This window comes from Strigops habroptila, chromosome 3 (assembly GCF_004027225.2).
Source record: "Strigops habroptila isolate Jane chromosome 3, bStrHab1.2.pri, whole genome shotgun sequence".
Classification (NCBI taxonomy): Eukaryota; Metazoa; Chordata; class Aves; order Psittaciformes; family Psittacidae; genus Strigops; species Strigops habroptila.
Window position 1 is genome coordinate 52,808,059 of NC_044279.2, and position 26,374 is coordinate 52,834,432.

Genomic DNA, 26,374 nt, shown 5'->3' on the forward strand with positions numbered 1-26,374 from the left:
TATCATTGCTGGCATGGCACCATTCTCGTTTATATGTGCCCTGTTTTTGTTTTAAGGTTTGCTCCAGCATCGAAAGTCCTGCTTCCAGAAATGTTTTCACCTGAGAGTAGTTTCATTATGTTAAATGAGTGTAACCTGAAACACGTGTGTCAGCATTTCAGAGTCAGTATAATGAAGATTAACAGTGCACCTGGCACAGCCACCAAATGTAATGGAATGTTATTGTGGCTAAACTGGCATTTAACTTGTTAGCAGCATTCATCTGACAAAATACAACTCTGATCTTAGAGGGGATGGGATCTCTTCAATATTAGATAAAAGTGCAAAGATAAAAATCACTAACTGCTTTAGAGGTTCCTATATCTGAGCAAGGTTGTGTTTATTACTGAACTCTGGTCTTAATGTCAGCTTTTTCTAGCATTGTGAAAGAGAATACAAACTGTAGAGAATACTTTCCTTTATTTTCCTTTAGCAGGGACCAACATAGGTCTCCACAGCTGTGAGTTTGGGAGGGTTTTTTAGAGTCACATATATATTTATGAATGACATTTGATTTTCAGACATAAACCATTGATTTCTCAGACTCTCAACAAAACTTTTTAAATGTAGTTCATGCTTGTATTTCATTGTTGTTCTTACCACAAAAATTAGTGTAATTGCCTTCTGAAGGTTGTCTTTTTTTTGTATAGAAATACTGAATTCCTTCTGTGCAGATACACTATGTGTCAGTCTCCATAGGTTCCTGTGGAAGCTGATGATTTCTTCATGCTTCAATTTATAGCCAGCTGTTCAAGGTACACTGGCATCTCTCAAACAGTGGTCCTATTCTGTGGACCTTCCTTGGGGATTTTTCTAGAAAAGTATAGGGATTTGGCTGACAAACTCTATGTATTTCTGGCTTAATACTGATTTTCTGGGAAATCAGGTTATCCACATTAGATAATGCACAGAGAGATCCTGACTCATAATTAAAACCTTAATAGGATGCAGTGGGTACTCTGTCTACTTGATTCCTGCCTTCTGAATATGCAGTTGTAAGTGATAGTGTACTGGTTTGATTAAGTTTGTACAAACCAAGGAGATGTTAATCAGTTTCAAAAAGCATGAAGCAATTCAGCTGAGATTTGTTTATGGATTTTGGTGGTGGGATGATGCTGGCATAAAAATTTAAACAGGGAAAAGTTGAGGCCTATCTGAAATATAAGAAGTTAAAGTAAACCAGGGTGTAAACACTTAGAAGCATAAGCTGATCTTTAAATGTTCCTAAATGTACAAAAACCTGACAACAGGAAATAAAGGCTGTAACTGTGACAGGAAGAAGTTAACCTTTGATCCAACTAGTTATACAGTATAGAAGTGCTGTCAGTCATACCAGTGGCCTTGAAGCTTCCTATCTCATCAACAGATGAGACAATTAACAAGAATTTATGGAATTTAACATAGAAACCACCTTGGGAGTCTCTAATGAACAATATGCCAACTAGTTTTTGAGAGTGAAGTTGAAAGAGTAAGGAATTCCTGACATTCAAGTGTTTTAACAAGATGACTTCTGATTGAGAATGGCAGTATCTGCGGCCTGCCTCCTCACGATACACATAGCAAAGATGAAGCTCATATGATTATGGGATGCCTCAGACTGTCGCTGGGCACCACTGAAAAGACTCTGGCACCATCCTCGTGGCAGTCACCTTTGAGATATTGATGTGCACTAATGAGATCCCCTCTCAGTCTGCTCTTCTCTAGGCTAAACAGGCCCAGCTCCCGCAATCTCTCCTAAGAGATGCTCCAGACCCCTGATCATCCTTGTGGCTACTGGACCCTCTCCAGTAGCTCCTTGTCTGTCTTGTACTGAGGAGCCCAGAACTGGACACAGCACTCCAGATGTGGCCTCACCAGCGTTGAAGAGAGGGGGAGGATCACCTCAACCTGCTGCCACACTCCTCCCGATGCACCCCAAGATACTCTTGGCCCTCCTGGCCACCAGGCCACACTGTTATCACTTGTTTTCGTTTGAGGTAGACCTTTGCTTTTGTTCTTAGGTAGGAACCAGCTTCAGTTGTTCTAGGGGGAAAAAAGCATAGGCAGATTGTAGTCTGGATCATAGATTAAAAGACAATCTCATTATTGCATCCTGTCTTACTGGTAGAGTGGACTGGACTCCCATCTTCTGTAGGTCATCCCTTTAGCTTACCTTGATATATTGATGACATCTAACACCACTATGGAACCTGCAGCAGCAGCAGCCACTTCAGGGCTGGTGATAATGCCCTGAAGAATCTTAGGGTATGGATGGTTAAAGCAAGCTTTCTTCACTGCCTCTACTAAGTATAGCTATTTGTACTTAATATTCATTTAGAGAGGAGATTTATATGGAAAAAATAATGAAAATAGTGAATATATATTCAGTAAATATTGAATTACTTACATTTGAGATGAAAACCTAAGTAACAAGTTTATTTTAACTGGAGAAGTGCATGAGTTTATTAGGACTAAAAGCAACTGTTGTTTTTTTTAATCCAGCTAAAATAATTGATATAAATAGGCTGTAATAAGCTATACTAGATACACCATAAATGGAAATTAAAGGCAGAATGTTACAGAGACAGAAAGCTGGAGATATGAAGATAACTAATTCTTCAAATATATTAAATGCAAGAAGGCTACACATTGCTTTCTTTGGTGTATTGATTCTTTTAGTTGATCTTGCACCAACGGAATGCGAACACTTTAATAAACAAACAGTATTTTACAGTTGAAGGTATATCCTCAGACAGAATCTGCACAAAAGCAGGACTGCATGTAAACTGGACTTAAAACCAGAGAGTTCTAAAAAAGAACAAAGTCCCTGGTACATATTTTGACTTTATCTACAGCGGCTAAATATCTCAGTGTTTTCTATAAGTGTGCAAAATGGTGCATGCAATACCACGTCAGCTATCAGATTAAGAGCAGCAGGAAAGTGCCACTTCATTGCATATACCTAGTCATGGTTATTTTGTACAGGGCATGTACCAACACATAGAAAAATCTTTGTCAAAAGTCACTGTTACACTTTGAGTGGGAGGCGGAGTAAAAAAGGGTCACTTCAGATGGCTTATTGGGACACTTGTTCAGAAGAGAGGTGACCTTTGTGAAACAGATCCTTCAGCTTGATACCTCTTAAGCTGGGGGAAATCATCACAGTGGCTTCCAATAACTTTGCTTAACTCCAGTGGATTTTCTAGTGCTGTCAAGGACACTTTAACAGTATAACAAGACAGTTAATTTTAGGCACGATGAAATACTTGCCTGTCTAAAAACCAGTAGACTTGCATGATCAAATAGATAAATTGTTCTAAGTGGAAATTACACTGTGGCGATCAATACCATCAAGATATCAGGAGGATTTTCAAATGAAAAACTCTCAACTGTTGTGCTTTGCACTTAGCACCTTCCTTCTCAGGAACTCAAAGCTCTTACTATGCTAATACTAGCGAATTTAGCCTCACAACATCCAGTGAGGTAGGTAAGTTTACCCCCATTTCACAGATGGGAAAACCGAGGCAGAATTCTGAAGTGACTTGCCCAAGTTCCTGCAACTTGTCAGTGGCAAAATCAGGAATATATTTTCAGAAGTCCAGATCCCAGACCTCTGTCCAATTGAAGTCCCTCCCTACTACCACAAAGCAAGCAATACATGCAACTTTTTCTTCCTCCTACTGCTGCCGTAGTCCTGGTGACACAGAGGAAGTGAATGATTTTTCCTGATTGAATTCCCACTTTCTTTGGCAAAAAGCACCTGATTCTGTCAAAGTGCTGTATTATGCTCTTTGCAGAGGCGTTTCTTCCGAGGCACAATAGAAAAAAGATGGTTTCCCCATGGCAGGGAGACTGTACAGGTCCAAACAGTCTTATTTCTTGCAGAAGACCTGCTGCTTGGCATTCTTCACACGTTGTTCCTCCTTCAGGTTCTTCTGCCGTGCATGTTTGCTGGAGATGAGTTCCACATGTTCTGAGGGGAACCAGCCTCTCTCCCGGTCTGAGAGTTTTACTCCTTCTATCCATCCTACAGTGAGGGGAAAAGCACAACATGAGGCAAAAGAGTCAAACGTTTTTTTCATTCTTCCCAAAAAGCCCCCTCCAACAAGGCCCTAAGATCAAAGAAAGAGATCCCCTTTCACCTTCCAAATAAAGTGTCTTAATGAAGTGGGGAGTCTCTTTATCTTCTCAACCCAACAGCCAGGAAGGAAAGGCTTCTTCTGAAGCCTGATTGTGGTGTTAAAGCTTTACACTACTAGAGTAACTTCGGATCCATAATTTAAGATAGCCATTGTTCATTCTGCTCACCATCATTGCTGTACTGCATAACCATGATGATATCTGCTTTCTCCAAAGCCAGCTCATCATTTTCCCGAGCCTTGTAAGTCTTTATGCATTGAACCTGTGGTGCATCTAAAGGGGAGGAAAGATCATAATGGTATACTGGAATGCAACAGTCAACATGTGCATCAGCCCCAGAGCAGGTAGGGGATAAGGGACTGCCCAAACACTAAAGAACAGAGAACTGGAAGGGAAGTTACAGGTCTTCTACCTAGTATGAGGAGGAAAATCAGGTAAAATAACTGGCAGAACCTGGCACTGAGGGGAAGCCCATGAGTGTTTTCTTTATTTATAAAAAGGCAAGTGTTCTGCCTTGGAATCATTCTAGGATGTTCCACCTCGCAGTGACTCCAGCCCACCCCCAGTGGGCCCCAGAGCAGTCTCACCAGGGCATTCCAGGAGGTCCAGTTCTCCTCGCGGAGGAGCCAAAGCAGAGATCCACCTCAGCTTCTCACTGCTGGAAGACATCACCGGAGAGGTGTCAGGATTCAGTATGATGGATAACAGTCTGACTACTGGAATAGGGGTGTGCGTCTATACAGGTTTGCTCAGAGGAGGGGTCAGGGAGGGGGTACTTAGGGGAAGCAGAGAAAGTGGAAGTGGAGAAAGGGGATGGGAAAAGGCAAAACCATTTTTGGAGGCTGATGTTATGACATAAGATGGTAGTACTACATGAGCAGCTATGATAAGAGAGGAGCAAGGTGGTTCACTAGGGACTTGTTATGGCAAGAGGATGTTTTTTCAAGTCCTCTGGTCAGCAGCTGCATTTGATATTTCAGCATTGTGGTAGCTGAGGGCCAACCATCAGGCTCCTAGGAGGTGTGTGGCTATGGTAACGGGATATACTGAGGGTAACCTTGAGCTCTTACTGTGTCTCTGTACGAAACAAAAACTCCACTCTCTTTCCCTGGTAATTCTGAAGTAGAAAGAGACGGAAAACATTTTTGTTTGTTCCATGCAGTTTCATCTCGCATTTCTCCCCACGCACATCTGAGAAAGCAGCATGATCAAACACAACAAAACGTCCACCTCTGCAGGTAAAGAAGAGGAACAAAACAGGAGGTTTTAAGGTGATGAAGATTACAAAGTGAGTTCATGTTGTTTCCTGATGTTAGGAAAGTAAAAGCTTTTAATGAATCTTCATCTGCTCAGGCCTTAAGCTTTGTTCTTGCTAGAAGTCTCAGAAGGCCAGAGAAGAGAGGAAACTTAATGAAAAGGGTAGAAATACTAAGCTCTGTCCTGTGAGATTTTTTTCTTTTATAGCTTACATAAAACCCAACATAACCAATCAACAACTCTTTTAGTTTCTTGACAAACCAGTGATGTGCACATTCACTAATCTTCATACTGTCCTTTAAGAAGCAATTTTTTACCAAGTAAAACTAGAATAAATGTTTATTATTAAAGTGTTCCACATTATATTCTGCCTTTCCGTCCCTATAAGTGTTGCACTTGCACTAGGGACCAGAAGATATCTTATTAGTATGTTGTAATTAAGAGTTGGGACTATCAATTTCCACATACTTGTGTGATACTCACATAATATAGGGTTAGGTGAGTGAGTTGACAAACGCTGCCACTTGCTGGCAGGCAGAGGGAAAGGACTCTCACCAAAGCACAGAGCCAGAAAGAGACAGGTATTTTAGAAGGGGCAGGAAGAATTGTGTTGAAGCACTCACTCCTTGGGCCGAGAGAGGAGCAGACAGTCATTGAAGAGATGTAGGTAGATGGGACGGGTGGTGACTTTCCATTTTGGACTCAGGGTGTTGAAGTCCAGTGCTGTCAACTCACCACACTTCACAAGCCGCCTGGACTGTGAGATGAGTGGGAATATCTACAAGGCAGGAACAAACATTTATGTCAAGCATGTACAAGGAAGTCCATATCCATGAGGTTTAGATGTGCATTTTGCCTTTCTCTAGAGGAAGTGTGCTTTCACCTCTCCAGCTGGACAGGTCTAAGTCATGGTAGGCACCTTCAGCTGAAGGCGGACATGAACAGTTGGGCAAGGGAAGCCCTGATGAAGAGCTGACCTGTGTATGATATTCTGGTTCAACAGTTCTGTGTGTACTGAAGAGGAGAACAAAAAGTCAGTGTGACTTCGTTAGGAAAGAGAAAATAAACCAGGCTTGAGCAAGGCCCAGGGAATGGATGAGCTCACCTTGCACTCAAATTCAATCTTCTGGCTGAGGTAGATCAGCTCTTCAGTGCTCTTCATGCGCTGGACATTTTCATTGCAATCCTTGATGAGCTGCAGAGGAAAACAAATCAGTGACGTGAAAAGAGAACTGCCTGGTGGGATCAGTACTACTCCCAGAAGCCCCTCAAGAGTCAATGTAAGTGACAATTCCTTAGGCATCCTCTTGCAAAAAAAGTATTTTTCCAGGCAAGCATAGTGAGCTTCTGCATACCTTCTTTCTTAAGGAAGGTATTCTTTAGATGAAGTTTCTGTGATAAGTTTTAACTGGGATACTGGGGGAAATACTAGGGACATCTCTCTCAGGTGACAAAGGTTGAATTGCTGGTCATTTGGAAGCAGTTCTTACTAGATACTCCACTGTAAAAAGAGTGATAAACATCAGCCCTGATTTTCCATAACCCAGAGCTTGTTGCCAGTACCTGTGAGGACAGGACACAATGGAACAGAGGTACTTCAGCCTGTAAGCTGCCTACATAGCCATCCTGAGGTGTTACAGGGCTGCTACATAACAGCATCATAAAGATAACACTGGCTTGAACACAGCTAGAGTCCAAGGATTTCAGCGTAGGATGTTCTGCCCACCGATCTCACACTGCAGTGTATACTGAGATTAGTGGGACAATCACTTCTTTCATTTGGTTAGGTATACTGTGCCTAATGCACCTCAGGATGCTGTTGGCCGCTGTGGCTGCCGGGGCACACTGTGACTCGTACTGAAGGTACCATCAACCAGTACCCCCAGATCCCTTTCTGCTGGGCTGCAGAATGGTTGGCTGCCTTACCTTTTCAAGTGCATCGTATGCCTGTGTTGCTTGCACTTCCTCCTCAGATCCAGGCCGAGTTCTCTTCAGGATATTCTGTGTAAGAAAAGAGGTTTTTCATAACGTAATCAGGGAAAGTTGGACATATGTATCTGGAGGGGTAGGAGAAACATGCCGGCCTCAAGGGAAATTAAAGCAGTGGTAGGTGACGAGATATGGAGGTGGGAAGGCCAGAAATTTGAGATGTAGAATGTCACTGATGAGCTGCATCGAACACGGCATCCCTAAAAATCTAAATCGTATTTACTACCAAGTTACGTAGCACAGGAAGCAACCACTAATCCAAGCACTAACGGCCTTATGAACAGAATTGTTCTTTGCCTGATACTCCTTTTTTCCTGGTAAAATAGGGCTCAAATAACCAAAAAGAAGAATTTCAGAGAAAGAGATCAAAATTAATTCATTAGGGATTTGTAGGTTCCCTATCTGGAAGGCTCCTATCAGTCAACGTTGCAGGCAAAAAGTAGAGACAGGCTGCCTTCCAGAGAGCAGCCAAGGAACCCTTGCTTTGTTTTCCTAGCAGGAAGCAAACAAAACTCAATACAATGCAAATCAAATATTCTGAGTAGACTCCATAAATTATTTATTGGAGTACAACTGAAGTAGTGCAACAAAAGTCCTAACCATTATACAAACTGCATTGTCTCACACACCGTGATTCAACTCATGGTGCTGGTCTAATGCACAGCAGGCATAAATATGATGACAAACAGGTTTGTTTTTGCAAAGGCATATTCACAATATACACAACAGAGTGGCTTTAGAGTATCTTGCCAAACTTGTCACAGATGCAACATGAAGTGCTGTATGCAGTCCTTACACCCCGTGCTTGGAGCTAGCTCGTATTTATATGACTTTCAAACCTGAAGAAGGGTCATCTTGAGAGAAACTGTAGGAAAGCAGAGAATCGCCACAGTTACCTGTAGGAGGAGTTTGAGTCGAGTGATGCGCTGGAAAGGGAGAATGAGGAAGGATTTCAGTGAGAGGCGCTGGCATACTGGATCACTTTCTAGTCTCTCCAGGACTTGCTGGAACCCTGCGTTTCCGTTTCTGTGGGAGCGGTAAAGAAAGAAGACATCCAGGCATCAGAGCAAATAAATAAGTCTTCCTACTATCAGATTTCACTGAGTGTTGGAGTACTCCCAACAAGTCAGGTTTTGTCCCTGGGGAAAGAGATGTCAAGAAACTGCATCACTGCTGATGAAGAGCAAGTATGGGTTTCTAACAGCTATAGGACAGTAGTACGACTGCGACTGTATCTTTCCTCTTTCTGCCATAGCCCTCTAGAATAAGAGCCATAAGTAACATCTATATTTCAACTCCCCTGTGTTAGTAGGGCACCCTTCACAGAGACAGTGGTGGTTTGTATTCTTTCCTTACACTGAGTGGTCCAGCCCCAGGGGCTGCATTCAGGGTCTGGAACCAGCTGCTTCCCCTCTCTTGCTACTCTTGAGAGGAGCTGCCTTTCCCCCTAATGTCTCTCTTACCCTTTTAGACACAGCCACTGCCATCCAGTTTTCCATGCTGGGTAGTAGCAGATTTTTATCTGCTAATGATATGAGAGTAGCACTGGCCACCAGAATAGCCAACCCCATATCCTTGAAGAGATAGGGAAGAAGGTTGTAAGCCCAGCAGATGTTGCGCTAATACCCCGGAAGTCCTTTCTGTACGGAACTGAACCTTCCCTGATGGGAACAGATTGTGAGACTACATCTCTCCCAATCAGCAGCACCTAGAGATGGTGCCTGAATAGCCTGCTGGGAACAGTATCTCCTCCTGGAATCACTGCAGGTTCACTGGAATTGGGTTATGAATGGAAGCAGTGCAGAAACAGCAAGGAACAGGGCTGGGCCCATGCGTGATTAATACTTGGTTGTGCCACTGGGTACAGAAGAGGAGGACAAGAGGTGTTCCACTCCACCACCCAGAACAAGAGAGACTGGTGGTGGTCTCTGGCCCCAGGATTTTCAAACCATTTTAAAGAATCCTGAATAGCCACTTTAAGCTTACTGGCAGCAGCCATATTTTTCTTAACCATAATTAAGGTTGGAAATTTCACTTGAAATTATCACTTTCTGGTTCTTACTAGTCTGAAAACCACAGACTAAAAACCATTATCCCAAGACAGTAATTTCTGCTCTCTTCAGTAGAGGGTAGACAGAGAGAATAGCCTGAAATAGAATCAGGTACTAATCTTTCCCTTTCTAATGCTATGGGAGAGGAGCCTGCAGCAGCTCTGTCCTGCTGTCCCAAAAACTACTGAATTAAAGAAGGTTCCTGCCTGTTCTTCTGGGGGTGTAGTAAAAGCACTGGCCAACAGCCTGTGCTTGTGGCATTCCCCATCGTTTGAAAGAGTGGATATTTGAGGTGCAGCAAGGAAGTAAGAGGGGAGAAAGGTGCAACAAATGAGAAAACTTACAGTAACCGCTGGAAGGTCTGCTCCTGATATGTCTGGTTTGTTACATATGGTAGATACACCCTGCGGAACTCGGGGGCGTGCTTCAAAGCCACATCGCACACATGGAAGGTGAACATGTCCTCCTCAAATTTCTCCTCCAAGTCAAAGAGGAAACTGCAGCACATGGTTGCAGTGACATAAAAGGAGAGGGAAATACCAGTGTCATTTAGTAAAGCAGGAAGGGCCTCAGTCCTCCAAAATCCTGACAGCCCACATATAAGCATGAGATAGCCTTTTACTTCTAAAGAGAGCATAATGCCTGTACAATGACAATTTAGGGCTAGATAGCAAGGAAGAAACAGAGGCAAAAGACCTCTGCTCTTGAGACGTCACACTTCTAAAGAAGTTGTCAGAAAACAACTGAAAATTAAGACATCGCCAGAATAATCCCACTAGTAGAAATGGAAAAGGTAGCAGCAAACCTTACTAGCTTAGCAATATGTGTAGCCAAGCCTTGCAGGAGAAAAGCAGAACAGAATCCTACAACATACAGGATTCCTTGCATGTGGGGTCATGTCTACATTTTATGACTTACGCTCAATTGATTCACATTAGGTTCTGTCAAGTGATGGCTGTAACTTACGTCTTTTTTTCTCCTCTCTTTTTTCTTCTTTGGTCAGGGCTCGTGCAGCTGCTTCTTTTGTCATGTATTTTTCAGGAGCTGCGTTTGATTTGGGCTGACGTCTAGTTAGTCATGTTTAGTTGCAGTTGAAGTCAATAGCACATGGCTACAGTAGCATTTTGAGCATTTTGATCTCCTGCAATGAGCTCTATGCACAATTGCACCATAATATCTGGGACTTAACACCAAGATTTACATTGCCCTGTCACGAGGCGGACATTCAGGGCATTGTTGATGTGCAATCACAAAGTGCTACATGTGTGTATCTACCTTGAAGGTCAGTGAATATGCAGAACAGGAGTGAGAGATGTTATTGATGGACATGATGGGCTGTGTCTGTGCTTCATGGAGGGTGTTAGTCCTGAAAGCAAAGCGCCACATCTCACCTGGCACTGACATCACGTACATCCTGAAGGCGGGAGAAGAGCCACTGACGCTCTTGGTTGGTGAGCATTGCCTGGAGCTCTGCTGACCGCTGGAAGTGGTCCACCGCCACATTTAAACTGCGCAGGTACGAAGCCTCAGACATTATCAACTCAAACTTGGCCTTGAGAGAGGAAAATCAGGGAGCACAGCATCAGTAAACTACACGAGTCTGTGAGGAATCTTGCAAAGAGGAGATAGGGGCAAAACAAGAAAACCTCCCCATGCATGATGTAAGTAGTGCGTAATTACAGAAGAGAGGCTTTAGGAATGACAAGCATGCCATTATATATGGTTATTTGTCTGTCTTTAGAAGACAGACTTGTGGTGACTTAAAAGAAATACAGCTACCTGCTCTCATCTTATTTTTTATTCCCCCCCCCCCAACTCCACTTTACTAGGTTCCCTGTTTTACATGCTCACATAAATTTTCCACTATCTGCATCACCCATGTTTTTCTCCTTCATCATGTTTCCTATGCTGTTTTTTTGCCTTTCTCTGGGTCCTCACATCCACTTCTCAGTTCCTCTAATTTTCCTTACCCAGTTTCTCTATGTACCATTTTCCTGGACCCATGCATGTTCCCGTTTCCTCTCAGCCCTGCAGTTCACACATGTCAATTCAGTAAACTCACACTCTACCACAAGAATTACAATTCGCTGTGGTTTTATTAGCATCTCTCATAAGCTTGTGTGTGGAGAATGATAGAGGTAGAGGTCTTCTACTTTAATATTTTCTTTTGCATTGAACATGCTCAACATTCCTTGTTTTATCTCATTACAATTTCCCTATGTCTGTTTTCTGACAGTTACTGATACAGTTCAGAGCCTGTCCTTCAATGCTCCTTTTCTCTACCATTCTGAACTTCAGCACTGTACTACTCCACAAACACTGGTACCACATCCTCATAACTGCTTACATGGGTAGAGGTGACCTCTGCATTCAACCACCTGCATTCCCACATGAGAATTTCTGCTCTCCACTTTAACCCTTCTTCTGGGGACTCTTTCTTGACTACAGACCACCCATCACCCTTGTGAGATCTGTCCATTACCTCTTGCAGCTTCTGCTCATCACGGGACATATTGAGTAGCATTCTGCTGCCCCGTATCATGGGGATGTCCTGCCAGAGGGACGCATTAGATGAGACTGACAGACGTTGCAAATATGAGTCCTGGGGAGACAGCACTTTCCTCCGTAGCCGTGGGGAGCTTGGGAAACTTGACTCTATATCCTCTGAGAAAGAATCCACTCTCTTCTGGCTTTGAATGGCCTTGTTCAGCACCACATCGCTGTACTCCTGATACAGCAATCTTGCTGTGAAGAGAGGCATATACGTTTATAATTTTTATAGCAGCTACTCACCCTCTGCTTCAATCTGGAGAAAACTCTATTACTGTCTTGTATTTGGATAACTGAATACATGAGACCACATGCACCTGCAATAAGCTGCCTGAGTGTACTGCAGGACTCTGGTTTCACTGCCTCCACTGACCACCGCTCTCTAACACTTCCTACTTTCTACCATGTGGCAGGAGCCCCTCTCCTTTGTGCTCACTCCAAGGGTGAGAGATGATGGAGGAGAGGGGTCTGCCACAGCACTTCAGGCAGAAGGTACTTACAGGAGTTGATCAGTTTGGAGTGCCGCCGTTTGAAGTTCTCCATTGCATCTGCAGGTTTCTTCTCTCTGTCAGAGAATAAGGATTTGGAAACAAAGAGCGAATGAAGAGCACAGCACCAGAGACGGCTTATCCAAATCTTAATAACAGATTTGTCACAGCAAGAACCTCTCTTTCCAACAAGCTCAAACCCCACATCCTTTACTTAACAAAGTTTGATTTAATAGAAACATTGTCCTAAAGGGACAGAAATACTTCTGTTGCAATGGGGTCCCCTCCCAGAGGGCAGAGACTGAAACACAGGCCTATGTAATTTTATTATCGTTTTCTACTCCTTATCATCTTTGTCGCTCAGGAACAACGGAGAGCGTCGGGTGTCTGTGCTACACAGGGATGGGGGCAAACTCTAAGGGGTCCTTGAGAGACTTACCGCAATATAACTGTCTCTGAACTGACCGGTGGCTCCCTGTGTGCCTTGTGAGCTTCTTCCTCTGAAGGAACAGAAGGAATTTCTGCATATAAGGCAAGCAGAAAGAGAACACATAAGTCTGTTTTTAGAGTCAAGCTACAACCCAAATGATACAGAGATACCATTAATCTGTACTCCACCTAAGCGGCAGTCTTGGGTTGGAGCACTGGTGCCCTCCCGACCTTTATTTCTGGGTCAGAAATATTCTGGTTTTAATAATCCTTGACATTATTTACACTTTACATCTGTCACTGAGCCACATTTGCTTTGCATACAAATAAAAAGGCTGACACTTTCAGCAATGACAGGAACTCTAAGAACTTCCCTCTCCAGTTGCCCAAGAGAAGACGCTGCCTGTAGGCCCTGTCAGGTACTGCCTTTCTTTCCCCTTCCAGCACCTCAGGCCAGGCATCGGAGGATCAATGGCCCCAAAATCATTAGTCATACCTGAGTCTTAGACTTTCTTTTGTGGATGTTGAGCCCCCAGAAACTCTCAGTGACTTCCGGGGCAGAAATGTTGGACATCTAACAAAGTTACTCCTGTGAAGAGTCTTACAAGGGATGCAGCCTGAGAATGAATGCTGTAATCCAGTTCTCAGGTTTATGTACTATGTGAGCATTCACAAACTGCTGCTTGAGTGATCTTCTGTTTATGTAAAATGGGGATAGTGTGGATTTTTCTTTTGCTTTGTGAGGGATTTAATTCAATAAAGTGTGAAGAAATTCTATATAAAATTTGTTGGAAGCAGGAGGAGGAAGAAAGCCCAAAGACTGAGGTGCAAGTATGGGTTAGGGAAGAGACAGTACTGTTGCCTTGAATGCTTTAGAATTTGGAACTAAAAATTTACAGGTCAAACACATGAACAAATCTTGATTCAAGTGCTGCCAGAACTTTTACACCCCTCCTCGCTCCCCTCCTTTTCCTCTGTGCCAAAAATCCGGCATGTTGTAGAGCTTGAAAAATAAGCTAAGAGCTGAGAAGAAGCAAGTATATTTAAAGCTTTTGTAAGGTAATAAAGAACAGACACACATCTTGACAGCAAGTACGGTCTGAATGAGCTGCATCACAGAAGATGCATGTTTGCTGTTCATGATGTCAGTGATTTGGCTTCTATGCAAGTTAGGACCTTGGATATGACGGATTTGTGTTCTTACCTGTAATCTCAAATCCTGCGTTCTCAGGAAGATCATCTCTTTCAGAAGGTCAAATTATAACCTCAAGGTGCCAGTTGCAAAATAAAGGGAGGTAGCAAATAAACAAGGAACTAAAACATGTAGTAACAGACACGGGCTACTGAGGGTGTGTGCATGCGTTTTCTCTACTGCTTGGAAATAGGCTGCTACAAGTGCAGCAAAACGCAACGGCCATGTGATGGCAGCAGAGGTGATGAGCAGAAGCTCTGAACTGAGCGCCACCAAGAAACTTATTCCTGCAGATAAGCCAAAATAACCCGTGTTACTGAGTAAGTGTGACAGATCACAACACACGGAGAAGGGACAAGAGGAGAAACTGGATGCGACACTGAGAGGTGAGGGATTGGTGAAGTGTGATAAGCTCTCTGTTGCAGGTGTTAGAGTGAAACGAAGGGACTGAGCTCCAGAGTTCAGCCCTATTCAAGAACAAGTAGGATACACTGGTTACAGGATAGCAGAGATCTACGGGGAGAGCAGGGATGGGGGAGCTTAGAACAGGACAGCAACGGGGCTATGGGGATGGAGTGAGAAGTATTACCAGAAAGGCACAAGAGCAATGCTGAGCTCTCAGCTCTCATGCCTCTCTATCACACTGCCTACTTATTTTAATCCTAAGTTTTTGGTATCTGCAGTAAGTTTGCGGGGTATGGCAGGGAAATGGAGGAGAGGACTCACCCTGCAAGATGTCTGGTGGTACTGACATCCTCTTCAGGCCCTGACGGTGCCAGTCCTTGCTTTTTACTCGGCGTTTAATTGGGTTTTCTTGATGGGCTGCAGGCTCCTGTGCAACAACCCCAATCGGTTTTTTGTCTGGCCAGCTTGATGATTTTTCCAAGGGTGAATGTCTGGGCATTTCCTCCTTTGGCTGAGCTACCAAGTGGCGTTCTCCCCCTTCTTCCTGCCTTTGCTTGACCCTCCTCTCACCTTCCATTTTCTCTGTGATTGCTAGTGGAGCTTGGATGTTCTTTGTGTCCACACTAAAGATGCCTGCCTGTTGCTCCCATCGCAGCTCCCCTGAGATGTCCTCCTCTTGGCAGGTCCTTCTGGTGGTTGGTGGTGATGGAGGGCTGAGCCTGAGGAAGTGGATTGGATTGGTGAATGCTAGCATTGGAAGTGGCTGTGCAGAGTCTCTGTTCTTGGAGCCTGTGGATGTTATCAGGCCTTCCAGCGAGGGCCAAGAAGGGTGGTCAGGTGGGGATTTTCCACACTGCATATCGATGTGGTGGTCCACTGTTTCAGGGCTGGTGCCAGAGCATCCAGCCAACGCTTCATTTCCAGCAGCAGAAAAGCTTTTGGCTAACAAACTGACCCCTGAGTCATCAGAAGTCTCTGTATCATGGGTACCTGAATCACCAAGCTCCCACTCTCTAGTTAATGGAACAAGGTCATCTTCCGCTACATGTTCTCCATCAGAAGCAGAGGCCACAGTGTTAGAATCAGACACAGAGGTGGCAGTCCGTAGAGAATGGCTTATAGTAGGGTGAATGGATAGTATCTTATTATCCGCCGTACCACAGCTGAGATGTGGCGTGGAGTAGAGTACAGGAGCCAGTGGCTGGTAACTTTCAAGGGCAGGAGGTTGAGTAAGGTGATTTGCATTAAGTGCAGGGGCCTGAGCTTGACAGGGGCTTTGGACAAGGGAAGGAGGATGAACAAGCTGTTTGGCATCAGGCTCAGACACCAGAGGTAGGCTTGAGTGGGACTCATGGGACAGAGGTTGTTCTGGCTGGTTCATGGCAAGGACTGTATCTTCTTCAGAAGGCCAAGTGAGGGTGCTCAGGACTCTGGAGATTCTGGATCCAGGCTCTTCTTGGTTTACACTGCAGTCAGACTGATCAAGTAAAGGTATTTGTTGCGCTTCATGATCCACATTTGCTCCCATTTCTTTTCCTTGGATAATGGCACTTTTTTCTGGGAGGTTTTGCTGAACTGTCTCTGGGTAGTTCAGGGGAGTGGAAGTCCGGCCTCGTGTTTGGAGTGGTTCCAAAGGCCCTGCAATGACAGCCACAGTCCTCCTATCCTCAGGAGGGATCCCCTCTAGAGGAAGACAGCTCGTGCATATTACAGAGAAAGAAGATTGGCCACTAAGGTCTTCGTGAAAGCTTTCCTCAGAAGTAAAAAGTTGATGTGAAGCATCAGCCTCCCCTGGATCAGTACTTACAATAGCAGTTTCTTCCCCTGATGTTGAGTCCCATACTTGCACAGAAGCAGCTTCTGGCTTCTCTACTGAGTCTAACAGTTTGTTCAGGTTAGTGCCAGGACGGTCCTCAGGGGTCACAGAAGCTGTTCCACTATCACCCTCTTGCTGTGGGCCAGATGTTGAAACCACAGAGGTGAGCTCTGAGGGTAAAGCTGGAATGAAGCCCCGAAGCTCAGCTTTTCCCAAATTTTCTGTAATAGAATGAGGATCAGGTGGCTCCAAATTCTTGGTACCAGAGGAAGGGTGTGCTGGAACAGAAGCCTCTGCATCCTCTATGCTAGAAGATGCTGCCACTCCTCCATGGGGTGGTGCATCTCTCTTCTCAAACCTCTGAACAGCCTTTCCATGCCCATCACTGTGCTCATCCTCCTTGCCTAGTCTTGTCCTGTCATCCCAGTCAGCTTCTCCAATATCCTGACCACCAATGGAAAAGCGGCCAGAGTCTTCCAGGTCTTCTGCCTGGTCAGAGATGTAGCATGTGTGTGAAGGCACCACTGGAGTTTCACCCCCTGGGTTCAGGTTATTTGAGGACAGAGGGCTGAGAGCGGGTGGCCAAGATCCAGAACCTTCTTCTGCAACATGAGCTTTCAGCTGTACATCACCAGGATGCTGATCCCCAGAGACAGGTTCCCCAGGAGGAAATGCTGATCCTGTTTGCTCAGCCAAAAAAACATTCTCCAAACCACACAAGTCCATATTATGCCTGTGAACAGAAGATATCTCTGACCCAAAAGCTGACAATAGAGCCTCCAGCTTGAGCTCTTCCCTCTGCTGTTGTTCTTGCTCATTTTGTTCCTTGTTTTTCCAATCTTTGGACTCCAAACATTTTCCTCCTTCTGGCAAATTCTGCTCTTTGCACTCATTCTCTTCCTGCTGAAGTTCTGACAGTGCCTCCTCCTGTGCTGGCTCCTTATGCTGTGAAGTATTCACTTCCTGAATTTTTTTAGTAGTATCCTTTACTTGGAAGGCACTCTCTGCTGGCGAGGCTGGTCTGCCCTCTGGTTTCCTGTGACCATTTTCAAGATGAAGGCATTTGGAAGTGGATGAATTTTCTTTAGGAACCGCTACTGTTCCCTCATTTTTGATGCTGCTGCTATTTCTTGTTTCACCAGCTGAGATGTTTCCTTCTGTTTGTAGTGACCTTTCTTGGCTCTCATCTGTTAAGGTGGAAGACAATTGATGGGAAGAGGGAGACTTTATATTCTCTTCCAAACCCTTGAATGCTCTTACACTTTCCTGAGCATCTTCAGAAGGGAAAGGTTTAGCCATGTCCTCTACTGCTTCCTCTGAGGTAGGCTGCTCATCAGCTGCTGGTGTCACTTTTTTGCTGCTTTGCTTCTGCTCTGCACCAACATCAGTCTCCTGCAAAGAATCCATGGAGATCTTATCCAGAAACGGTTCGGCCTTATAATGCCCCTCTGAAACAGTTTTACACACCAAGAAGCACTTAGGTGTCTCTCTCTGAGAGGAAGTGGCATCAGCCAAAGGAGATTTCAGATGCTGGGCCTGAGGGTCTGAGCCATGAAAAGCCAGTTCTGCCTGGCACTGAGGAAACTCAGCACTAAGGTCCACAGCCTGCAGGATGGCACTGCCAGTGGCTGGCCCATCCTGGACTGTGCTGAGAAAGGAAGAGTCCTGGTTGCTTTCCAGGTCAACCAGCTCTACTTCCTGAAGGTTCAGAGAACAATCCAGTCCACCCTCCTCTAAAAGCATTTCTCCTTCCAATTCTGAGACTCCCTTTTGAGGCTCTGCATCACCTTGCTCTTGTTCCAGTCCTGCTGGCATTTTTTGCACAGAGTTAGAGGGTCTGCCCAGCATCTCTGCTGCTTTCCGTGCAGCAGCAAGGCAGTCTTTGGGAGTGCTGAGCTCTGCTCCCTGTGCAGAGTCAGACAGGCTGGTGTTCATTTTGGCTGAGGCACAAGGGGCATGATGCTCTCTTTCGACTGCTGTAGAACCCCAAGCTTCCCCAGTGGCGCTGCTGGCTTCTGGGGGAGTGGTACCTCCCTCACTGGTTTCTTCAGACTCCATCAGTGACACATCCTCCTAAAGAGAAATGCATTTTTCTGTTACTACTACAGAATGATATAGTGGATCACATTGGCTGAAAAAGACTTTTAAATTAAAACAGGTACTAATGCAGCTGAGAAAAACCAACCAACCAACCAACAACATACTTAGTGGGTGATAAGAGTTGGGAAGCAAATACCACCAAACACTCAATGTAAGCTTGCAAAATGAGAGTAACACCAAAATAAAACTACTACTGTCTTTTTAGTTTTACATGCAAATCCAGAAAGTGACTTTGGTCAAAGGGCAGAGATGGTGACCTCTCTGTAATGGCTGCAGTGCCACTTACTAAAGTGTTGGAAATGGCTAGCTATCTCAAACCCAAAAGGGGATACCGGAAGGCATTCAGAGAACAAGAAAATAAAAATCTCCATTAATTTTGGTGGGGCATGGTGGATACTCACAACCTCTTTAAGTGGCTAGCTGAGTCTTAAAGATCGCTGATTTCCACAGGGAAAGGCTTATACTTTGGAGCTGATGGCTCTCTCTACAGACCTCTGTGTATGTGCAACACAGGGCTTTATTGCAACTGATCACAGGAATTGATTAACATGACATAGGAATGTAAGAATTTGATTAACAGATAACTGGGACATGACACAAAACATAAGATATTTGAAGGTTGTTAAACACATGGTACCTCTGGTGTATGTGGACATATCTACAAAGAAAAACTACATCATCATTTAGTCTACTCTTGGGGGGGGGGGGGGAGAAAAGTCATCTCAGGATTGTTGGACACTTTCCCAAAGGATATAGTGGAATTTCCCATCCATTATTGCATTTGAAGTTCAGACATGACAAAGCACTGGGGAATGTACATTTGGGAAACATCTGCGAAAAGGATGGCAGAATCTGATTCACCACTTTTATCTTTCTGCCTTCTACCTATACCATGACCAACAAACCCTACCTTAAAAGACATGAGAAAGAGACAAACCTTAGTGGTTCCCCTCCCTCTTCTTCTGCCTTTGAAACACTTTCTCTAGTGTTCCAGCCTGTTTTCTCTATTCCCTGTCTCCCGCTTACCAGAAATGGCTTATAAATTGGTGCTTCAGGCTGCTTCACACACACTGGCAGTCATACCAGCACTTCTAATTTAGCCCTGAAGGATCTGCTGCAATGTGTAGCCACAGTCAGACTTCCCCTTGAATAAAGCTTCAGCATTCTCCTCCTTCATCCTCTCCTACAGATGTCAAAGTTTCCGGACATAAATGCATAGTCCAGCATCATTTGGTCAGAGAAACCATTCCACATTTCTTCAGGTAAAAGTCTGTTAGCTGTTTAGTAACAAAGGAAAAAAAAAAAGCCTCAAGGCTTGGCTCTGGACCCTTCACAAAGCTCGTGCAAGAAAATATTCCTTTCTTGCTCAAAACAGACAACCAAGTCTTTCCTTCTCTGGCATTCCTCATTTCCCTACAATTTCAAGGGTAACTTTTTTCCCCCCAGAGCTTTTACTTTAGGGGGCACGTGTGACAATTTCAAGTTGGGAGACTCACACACATTGAAAGGAAAGCAGATGCAAACATAAATATTTTGAGGTCAATGGTGATTTCCTTGTGCTGAAGTGGCTCTAAATCCACAGCTTTTTGTGATCCCACACGGAAAGTAGCAAGTAGTTGTAAATACTTGTAATTTCAACAAACAGTATGTCTCAAAGAGACACGTCCATTCAGAAAGTTCCCACAGGGCTTCTGCCACATCTTATGCTGTCAGCTAATAGTAAACTACTTTGGTACTGCCAAACTGTCTTCTGAAACTGTTGCACATGGGAAGGCACAGGACTGTCAGGAAGAAGCTCCAGCACAGAAACAAGAGAGCTTGGCAGAGCATGGAAAGCAGCAGGGTCATAAACTTGTAGGCAGCCACCATGCCCAAGGCAGGATCAACTTTACTTTAACAAAGGTTCCATGATCACATCAGATCACTCTCGTGCTACACTGCTCTTTGCTCTTCTGGCTACCTGAGTCTCCCGTTCTACCCAACTAGAAAAACACTACTTCTCACACCTAATACAGACAGCTTTCAAAAACAGGCTCCCTACGAGCAGAAAGACTGTTTAGGGACACTGGTGGTCTTGGACATAAGCTGATGGCTAAGAAAGGTTTACTACTACTAAAGACAGGATGGCCTATAAAGGTCTGAATAGCAAGGTCCTCAAACTCAAGCCTACACTGTGAGAGGAAGAACTCCTCTTGCTCACTGTGCTGTTACGGATGTACACAACACTAAATTTCCTCTCATTAAGCTCAAAGACCCAGTTTCCACTTCCCTGGCTCTGTTGCAAGGGATTTGGACAGGTGAAAGGAGAAGCTTAAAGCTGCGTTTGGAGTGATTCCATGATGATACTAGGAGACAGAGGGAGGTGCACAGCAGATCAACACTGGAAGCTGCCAAGTGAGATTTGTCTCATCGTATTATTGCCAGGTGTTTTGCACACCTCAGGGAGAGCAAGAGAGAAGCTTTGGGAAGTCAGGCAGGAGAAGGAACAGGCAAACTTTCTGCAGAGACACTGGTGGAGGACTTGCACATCTCATCAGGGAAACAGTTAAGCTCCTGCTTGAAGGCTGGTGCACTGTAGTGAAAGATGCAGATGTCTCTGCAATAAGGATTTCAAGGAGATGGGAGAGGAAATAGTAAAACAAGACTACACCTGCAGCCTTCACAAACAGAGAAGCTATGTACAAAAGCCCAGCAGCTATCAGAAGAGACTGCCCGTGTAGCACTGCCATGCTATGCTCCCACTGCAGGTCAGCTTGGTACTCCACCAGAGGAGGGCCCAGGAGACGCACAGGATGGGCTAGCCAAAGCAAGCTTTCAATAACATTTGCAGTAAGGCCAGTAATGTGACAGACAAGCATACAGGAACCTATCTGGCAACTGCCAGCCTCTAGCAGGCTACACAAACTCTCCCAGAAACTTCACCATTACCACTGCTGGGGCTTATCAATCTTTCGCATCTCTTTGGATCAGATGTTGAGCTTGCCATCACTCCCTTGTATGCTGACACTATTTGTCAAATGAGGTGATCTGATGTCCCCTGTTAAAGTTAGCCACGCTCTTCTCCCAAGAGGGCCTGGAAACCCAGGACGTCAGCTCATATGCACCTAATCTGCAGGTGATTCTGGGCGCACAAACTCACTGCAAGCTGGAGGTGTGAGAGGGTGCAGCTGGCCACATATCAGAATGAAAACAAAGGGCAATGCTTGGTCATACTGCACCAGGGAGCACAAGATTTGAGAAGGGAAGGGTGCAGAACATGGCCAGGTGAGCAAAACAGGACAGCAGTCAAAGCACTACTGGACAAAGCAATTCCTGCAATGATGCATGCATCCATCCACAGCTTTCCCAGATTACAAAAGGCAATATCATACTTCCTTCCAGTGTGGGTTAATTCACCTGAACGGAGATGACAAACACTTCTGGTTTTAAATAGAAAGTACCTCAGCTTCCCTCCCCCACCTCCTCCAACAAACAATAAGGGAGGAATAACAAGTGCTATCAAGCACAGACAAGCCCTTCAGCTAGCCAGGAAACAAGGCAACACAGAATTAAGTGGAGCCTCGAGATCTTCCTCCTCCGAAACAGGGGACAGACCTAGCTTTCGGTGTGCCATCTTCACCCTCCCCCTACGGTACTGGGTAGCCTGGGCTGTGCTCCCCATCCTGCTCCCCCTGCCCCAGGCACCAGGGAGGCCCACACAGCCAGGCTGCTGTGAGCACATTCCCGGCAGAAAAGCCCTCTCCCCCACATTGCTGGAGCTGCAACAGCAGCCAGAGAGGCTCTGCAGCGCGCTGGGCTGCCTGTCAGTGCACCAGGCACTCCTCTCCCCCACTCTCCTCCTTTTCACCAACATCGCAGCAAGAGCTTCTGGCTGTGAGAGGAGAAAGCTGTTCACAGCCCATGAGCAGCAGGGACAGGGGCACTGATTTTCTTATGAAAACAAAGGCTTTCCCAAGCAACCCATTGCTTGAGCCTGGAGAGGACAAGTCTGCAGGAAGACCTCATAGCAGCCTTCCAAAATCTGAAGGGGGCCTACAAGGATGCTGGAGAGGGACTCTTCATCAAGGACTGCAGGGATAGGACAACGGGTGATGGGTTCAAGTTCAGGTTAGATATAAGGAAGAAGTTCTTTACAGTGAGGGTGGTGAGGCACCGGAACAGGCTGCACAAAATAGTGGTAAATGCTCCATCCCTGGCAGTGTTCAAGGCCAGGCTGGACAGAGCCTTGGGCGACGTGGTCTAGTGTGAGGTGTCCCCTGCCCATGGCAGAGGGCTGGAACTAGATGATCTTAAGGTCCTTTCCAATCCTGACCATTCTGATTCTATATCCTTGCTGGTGTAGCCACAGCTTAGGGTAGAAATGCCAAAGGCAGGTTCAAGTGCTGCAGCTCAGGCAGGAAAGAGCTCCGTGTAGGCTATAACACCCACCCAGAGAGCAACAAAGCTGCCCCAAGCCCCTTCCTGCTATTTCAGCTTGGCTTAAGCATCTTCGTCACACAGTTCAGATATACTTTAAAAGGAGTTGGGTCGGTGGGGCTAGCTCAGAACCTGCCTTTCTAAATACAAAATCCAGAGCTCTGTGCAGGGGAATTGCCACCAGAGTTACCATCTCTCCTGCGAGGACACAATTTCTTCCTGATTTGTGAGACACTCAGGAAAGGAGTTGGTGCAACTGCGCTAACATAAAGCCTGCCCTACCACAAGTCTAAGTTTTATTTTGATAGAGCTACTTATGCCATGCTTAGGCCTGCTTTCTCAGCTGGATGCTCCCTCCACATGAGAAATGCCCAGTGCATGTATTCCTCTGCAAAGGAATGGTTACCAATCCTCACACACCATTCCTGGGCTGCTCTATCACTGTACAGCCCATTGAGGGAGGTGAAGGAGTGGGGTCAACACTCTCAAGCTCAGGAAGAGATTACACAGGGTGCTACAGATAAGAATGAAGAAGGGAAACAATGTTACGTGGCCACAGCTCTGAGGGTATGGAGAGCGGATGCAGCTTGCTGAAGGAAAGAACATACAGAATAAAAAAAGCAATCTAAAAAGGTATGTGCTAAAATAATGTAGAGTCTACTGCTGTGCTAAACTGTCTACATGCTGTTAGCATTCAGGGAACTAGGAGCTGCCTCAAGTGTTTCAGGCAGGGGAGAAAACAACCCCAAATCTGTCAATAGTACCCGATCTCCTGGAAAACGCACCGGAGCTGCTACTGAAGCTTGGGAAAAGTGAATGAGACTTGCTGGTCACACCGGTGCAGACAGTTTGCCTGATTCCCAGTAGCATCTCACTAGCTTTCACCCATGGTAGGCACACTCAAGCTATACTGTGCCTACTAATTATCTAATGATTCACTCCTAATGATTCACTAACTGAGGAAAAAGAAAATAAGGATAGCTTTCCTGCATTTGTTTCCATTTAAGTCAAAGAAACATCATTTTGGGTTGAACAAAATTCCACCTTGGAAATTGCTACTGAACATTTGCCAAACAGTAAGTGAAGATTATGGCCTGGGTTGCACATTGCGCTTCCCAGAGATGGAGTAAAAATGATTCAGTCTTAAGATAAAACGAAGTCATCCATATATCAAAAAACCCAGTTCACTTTAAGCAGAGCTTAAGTTTTACACTTCAAGCAGAGCTTAAGTTTTATATTCGTAAAAGCAATGATAAGCCTTGATATTCTGCAGTCTTCTAGTACAGGACCAAACACCAAGAATGGTGTATGGTTCTCACTGCTGTAGCTTAGCAGAAAGACTATTGACACTACTGGGCAGACAGAGGAAGAATTCCCACAGCAAAAGCAACACAGTCACTGCACGTTGCTGTTTGCAGGTCTCTCTACAAACCCTGGGGATGCAGAGATAACTGACGGAAACATCTGGGGCACAAAATGGGGCAAGGACTTCTGAGATGTGTGCTATGATTGTGTTGGCTGCTACCAGCATGCTATACACATTCCTAGAGAGCAGGTTTGCTATGAACTAGAGTTCCCAGTTTCTCTTCAGGGTGATTCAGGGCCTACATGGGAGACATTCTCCTTCGCAGGAGAAATTTCGTAGTCTGTTACTATGCTACTGAAGCATGAGCCAGAATCCCACGCTGCTGTTTTTGAGTCTCAGATTAAAGAATGCTAATGTTTGCACCAAACCATTTTGACAGATGCAAATGCCATTAAAACATCAAAGGGCTTGGAAACACACTTGAAAGCTTGGCCTTGCCCAGACTGCACAGTGGAACCACTGCTGAACACACTTGTTGTCACGTTACCTGTACCTGTACCAATATTCAGCAAACTGAACTGGGACAAGCTGTACTCCCCTGCAGAAAGGGTCTCCAAAGCTATCCTGTCTGATGTTCTTGGCAAACATGTAACATAACCTTTTTCACAGCCGAATCAAGTTCTACCTTGAAATTTGTAAGATTTCTTCCTGCCATTACCAATAGCTATTACAGGAGAGAAGATACAAAGTTGGAACACTTCAGCAGTATGGGATGACTGAAAAGCTGTACAGCAAAATATATCCAGCCATAATTATACTGGCAAAATGCCACTTTTCTATCAATAGGTAAAGTATATCCTATGCAACCAAAGCAATTCCTAAAATACCAGCAAAACTGCTCTTGTATGTCACACCATCCTAATGATTCCTACCAGCACAGCTTCATCAGTTGTAACAGCTATACCTACAGCAGAAACCTGTACCATGTACCTGGCTTCAATATTGTTATCTCCAGTTGATGGTACTAACAATAAAAAAAATTGTTGAGGTATCAACATACCATGAGATAGCAACAACAAAAAATCTTGAACATTTGTCCTCATTTTGTGCTTTTAGAATGCATGTTTTCAGCCTTAGCTCCCCATAGCATCTTTAAATGCCTTATGAGTCCAGTAATGAGATTTATAAAAAAAAGTGAAAAAAATAAGACTTGTATCATAATCAAAAAACACTGGGCAATACTGTTAACAGTGATGCAGCTTTGTACTGAAAACTGCAGCCAAAGAAAAAAGAAAATCCATCCAAAGGGATGTAGGGATGCATGTGGGAAAAACAGATTTTGGTACAACCCTCCCCTAACCCAGCTTTCCAGGGAACAGACCATTCTTTCTTGGAAATTTAATTGCTGTGCTTAGATCGAAGAAGTTAACAAGCACAATGAGATGTGTTTGCTATTGGGAGCAAAAAGTATTAGATATAAATAAAATGTTATAAGAAATGTAAATGTGGGAAAGCACCAGCAAGGACCCCTTCCCTCTCCCCGTGGAAAAATAGCTTCACACACCCAAAGCCACAGGAATTGTGTGGGTGCTGAATAGGAAGGTACTAATGCAAACACATGGAAAACTTGTTACTCACGGTGTAATGCCTGCATGGCCAACTGGCATAGGTTTATTGTGCACATCACAATATTTTCTGTTTTTCATATAGTCCCACTTCCTAGAATCATGTGGTTATGTGAGAATTTTGGCTTACAATTAAGAAAAATGTATGTCTGCCCTTTAATGGGTGTGGAAAAGGCCTGAAAAACAAAGTATGACTCAAAAATTAGATCTTGCTGTCTGGGTTTATCTTAATTTTTTAAGCATATGTTAAATGCTAAGCCTTAACTTGTGACTAATGAGAGCAAGGCTAGCTCCCCCTTCTCCTTCTACCTGATTACAGGTTTTCAGCAGTTGGGACTGATGATACTGAACTTGTCTGCAGAGTATTTAGACATGATCCAGTGAGCTACAGGAGCTACCAGAAACTAAAAGACTGGCAGAGAACTATGCTGTGGTATAAGTGGGTTAACAAAGATGAATAATCAATTTTATCAGGCCCAATTTAAGTATTTGCAGATATTCTGCAAACCCCATCTATTCATGGCCCAGTCCTAAAAAGATGTGGAGCTCCTTCAATTCCTTCTGCCGCTGCTGACTGTACAAACCATTCAAC

General features: G+C 44.6%; 1 protein-coding gene across 1 annotated transcript; it reads right to left on the minus strand.

Moving 5' to 3' along the window:
- Positions 1-2,401: 2,401 nt before the first annotated feature.
- ARHGEF5 (Rho guanine nucleotide exchange factor 5) lies at positions 2,402-25,811 on the minus strand. Its single transcript, XM_030479573.1, has 16 exons — positions 25,796-25,811; positions 25,090-25,181; positions 14,841-18,408; positions 12,933-13,014; positions 12,506-12,570; positions 11,938-12,200; positions 10,847-11,007; positions 9,800-9,952; positions 8,301-8,430; positions 7,342-7,416; positions 6,521-6,610; positions 6,039-6,193; positions 5,229-5,390; positions 4,746-4,816; positions 4,327-4,431; positions 2,402-4,045 (listed from the first exon to the last, which is right to left on the minus strand). The coding sequence occupies exons 1-16, from the start codon at positions 25,809-25,811 to the stop codon at positions 3,891-3,893; spliced, it is 5,343 nt and encodes a 1,780-aa protein (XP_030335433.1). The 3' UTR covers positions 2,402-3,890.
- Between the last annotated feature and the right edge of the window lie 563 nt (positions 25,812-26,374).